At 40.7% G+C, this 3,767-nt stretch overlaps 1 protein-coding gene across 2 annotated transcripts in view; it reads right to left on the reverse strand.

The window, feature by feature from the left end:
* Nucleotides 1–1,676: 1,676 nt before the first annotated feature.
* LOC126387294 (zinc finger and SCAN domain-containing protein 12-like) overlaps nt 1,677–3,767 on the reverse strand; it is a 7,239-nt gene continuing 5,148 nt past the window's right edge. Inside the window, exon 2 of one of the 2 annotated variants that reach the window (XM_050039828.1) lies at nt 1,677–2,985. In XM_050039828.1, the coding sequence (XP_049895785.1) occupies nt 2,279–2,985 (707 nt within the window). In that variant the 3' untranslated portion in view covers nt 1,677–2,278. The remainder of the gene's footprint in view (nt 2,986–3,767) is intronic. The other variant, XM_050039827.1, reaches the window with a different exon arrangement.

Raw genomic sequence — 3,767 nt, forward strand, 5'->3', positions numbered from 1 at the left:
TATTTATTGAACAAACCTGCAGTTATATTATTAACAATGAACTTGTAATGTTTCATGAACAAACCTGCTCTGTGTAACTGAAGCTGAGGGTTGAAAACAGCGTCCAGTAGTTTCCGTTGTCGCTCGTTCTCCTCTTTTGATCGACAAAGTTCCTCCTCGTACTCTGCTATCGTTCTTTTAACCGGCCCACATTTCTCTTCAGCAGCCGCAGTTAGTCGCTGCTTCACCAACGCTCTCAGCATTTGGACTTTAGACATGTTCACACTTTAAAAACACAACAAAGACACTCTGCTAACACACGTTTCCACCAGACGCCATCTTGTTCAGTGTGACAATAGGCTTGTTCGAGATGAGCTGCGCCTCGCCTGGAAAGTAGACGAGAGCAGGCGGCCGCAGCGGGGGGGCGGTGACAAAAAGCTGCGGTGAAGTCGGACAGTTTCCAGCAGCTTTCAGTCCGTACAGGAAGTCACAGACACACTCACATCCTGTATGGAATGATGTCAATTCATTAAAAAAGTGATCAGACTCATTTATCAGTTTGTTCTCAGTCTCCAGTTGTTTTAATTCTGATAGACTGATTTATTAAAATGCTTTACAGGCGATCTGTAGTTTATGTTCATGGTTCAACCTCCATTTGACATGAATTCTCCTGTAAATCAGCATCATATCAGTTTGACCTGTCCCCTCAACTGCACAGGCTGAATAAACTCTATTTGACTATAAGGTTAATATTTTCAGAGGAAAAAAAAATACAAGACAACAGCTTTCATTAAGGATCAGTCAGATACAGTCAGGGCTTCACATCTGTACAGAGAATTTAAGAATCCTCACATCCCACTGACCACCAGTCTCTGTGTTGCTAAATACCTCAATAATTAAAACAGTCCAGTGTTAATGTACAGTAGACTCTGTATAGTTTATGATGAATGTATTCAGTCTGTGATGACTAAACTTCACCATCAGTCACANCTCAGCTCCCTGCAGGTTAGAAACTGTAGCGCTTTCAGATATGTCAGGGCTAACATAAATTACTCCCTTCACATTTTGCATATTGCCGTCAAACATGAAGCATTCAATGGGCCTGTTAAGCAAACAGCGAGCTTTCATTGCCTTCTCTCTTTGAGCTTCAGTTTTACAGAAAATTAGCACATTTCCATTCAACATCACTTTTGCATTCAATACAGGTCCCATTCTGTTTTTAATCTCTTCAGACAACTTGAGGATGTTTAAGCCTTTATCACTCCTATCTTTGAACTTAACCACAAACTTGAATCCACCCTCGTCTCCCGGCCTCGGCTTCTTCCTCAAATTTTTGTCTCTCTCTCTCTCTCAAAAAAAGTTTTTTTTTTTTAAAAATAACAGATGCATGTCACCTCCCGGTCTCCGTAGAAACATGATGGAGATTTTGAAAACCTAACCATGCTGTCAGACAGCCCTTTACTGATGCAGTTACATGATGCTCTCCGAAAAGCAACCAGACTCCACTGACAGAATCAGTAATTTTACCTCACAGAACACAATGACTCGCTGGTCTCCAGCTGCCCTTCGATTGGACAGTTAGTTTGTGTTGTTGTGTGACTTTCGGAACCGACCTAACCATGCCAGTTCTCTTGTCTGCTTCTACAAACTGGGAGAGTAAAGCTGATAACACACAATTCCAAATGAAGGCTGAGAGTAAAGCTGATAACACACAATTCCAAATGAAGGCTGAGTCATGAAGATCACTCAGCGATGATTACATTTTTTTTTTTTATAAATTTACAAAAATGTCTGAAAAATGTTTTCACTTCATTCACATCATTATGGGTTATTTTGTGCAGATTTCTTAAAAGCAAACTATGATCAAATCAACTTTACAATTTAGCAGCCAGAGTAGCTCTCCTGCTCTGGATCCAAGTACAGGAAAGAGCCACAGTGCTACATGCCCTGCCCCTGACAAGCAGCAAAAGTCCAGTCACCACCGGATAACAGGTTTTGACCCAGCTTGGCTGTCAGAGGGTAAATACTCCCCCTGGCTGTACAAGACTGATCTTGGTAAGTAAATAAGTAAGTAAGTAAATACAAACATATAAACATAAATGTTTGGGTCTGTGTCAGTCATGAGTGTTTTTGAAATCTTACTCCAAACTCTGTATAGGTCCTGTATGTATTCAGACCTGTGTGTAACTGACAACAGAGTGAAAAAAATTGAATTTCCCCTCAGGGATTAATAAAGTATTTAAAAATTAAAAATAAATTAAAATTAAAAAAAAATAAAATTTCAGACTGAACAGCTGAATCACGTTTCTCCCTCATGAATTTTCATGTGTGTCCGTAAATTTCCATTTTGTGTAAATGATCTCCCACAAATTGAGCAGCTAAATGGTTTCTCTCCTGTATGACATCTCATGTGTATCTTCAGAACTCCATTACGACCAAATCTCTTGCCACACTCAAAGCAGCTAAATGGTTTCTCTCCTGTATGAGATCTCATGTGTTTCTTCAGATCTCCACTGTAACCAAATCTTTTGCCACATTCAGAGCAGCTAAATCGTTTCTCACCAACAATCAAATCATTGACAGGGACTTGATCATTTTTCAGAGAGTTTAAACATGACTGAGGTTCTCTGGGCTCCTTCCAATAATCACTCTCATCAGTCTCAGGTTGTAAATGTTTATCCAAATCTGAATTCATGGCTGGTTCTGCTCCTCCACAGTCCTCTCCTTCCACTTCTGTTGTTATCTGCTGAGTTTGTCTTTGATGAAGCTGTGGGGACTGAGGTTTCTCTTCATCATCTTCACTCTTCACAGGGACAGGAGTGGATGTGAACTTGGTGATATCATCCTCCTCCAGCCCTTGAAGCTGCTCTCCCTCCTGGCTGATCCAGAGTTCCTCCTGTTCCTCTTTAATGTGTGGAGGCTCTGGGTCCTCCTGGTCCACACTGGAGCTCCACTCCTGCTGCTCAGGGGGAACCTCTTCTTTAACCACCAACAGCTGCTGGACGTCTGCAGGAAACAGTAGACACACACACGCAGATGTTACAGACATCAAACTTCAGACTACAAACTTCTACACATCTCTGAGCATCAAACAGCTTCACAGTGTTCACTCAGCTGTGTCAAGGCCAAAACACACCTGTGGTGAACAACAGAAGACCCCCTGCCCCTCCCTTGTTAACCCCTTGCTCACGGTTAATGCACTTAAATCGAGCGCTCTACAGAGCAGCATCCACGTCTCCCTGTGACCTGCATTCATAGACAGCCAGGTAAAGATCGTGTTTGCCCTCAGTCTTGGTTTTGTTTGGTACTGTTGTGAGATTAAACTATTAAAGCATCTCATACAGCCAGCCTAATTTAGGCAATAACCCACCATTTCCCAAGTTTAAATAAACCAAGTTTAACAATAAGTAAGCTAGTCTGGCATAAACTAATAAAGAATTTAGCTGCATCCCAGGTTAAATTAAAGGGTTCTGATGGGAAAGTAATAACAAGAGAAAGTATAAAATAAGCCCTGAAGAAAAGACCCATGTTTGTAGGAAGATGAATTTGATGTAAACAAACCAAACTACCCCCAAAAGACTCTTTTCTCTTCAGCTCTCTGTTAACTTGTACTTTACTTGAGTATTTCTATTTCCTGCTACTTTATACTTCTACTCTACAACATCTCAGAGGTTCATATTGTACATTCATACTACACTACATTTGCTTAACAGCTGGAGTAACTTCGCTGATTCATATTAACAATACAAAATATGATGAGAGAATAAACAATGATAATCATTTAAGGA

This window comes from Epinephelus moara, unplaced genomic scaffold (assembly GCF_006386435.1).
Source record: "Epinephelus moara isolate mb unplaced genomic scaffold, YSFRI_EMoa_1.0 scaffold3405, whole genome shotgun sequence".
Lineage (NCBI taxonomy): Eukaryota > Metazoa > Chordata > Actinopteri > Perciformes > Serranidae > Epinephelus > Epinephelus moara.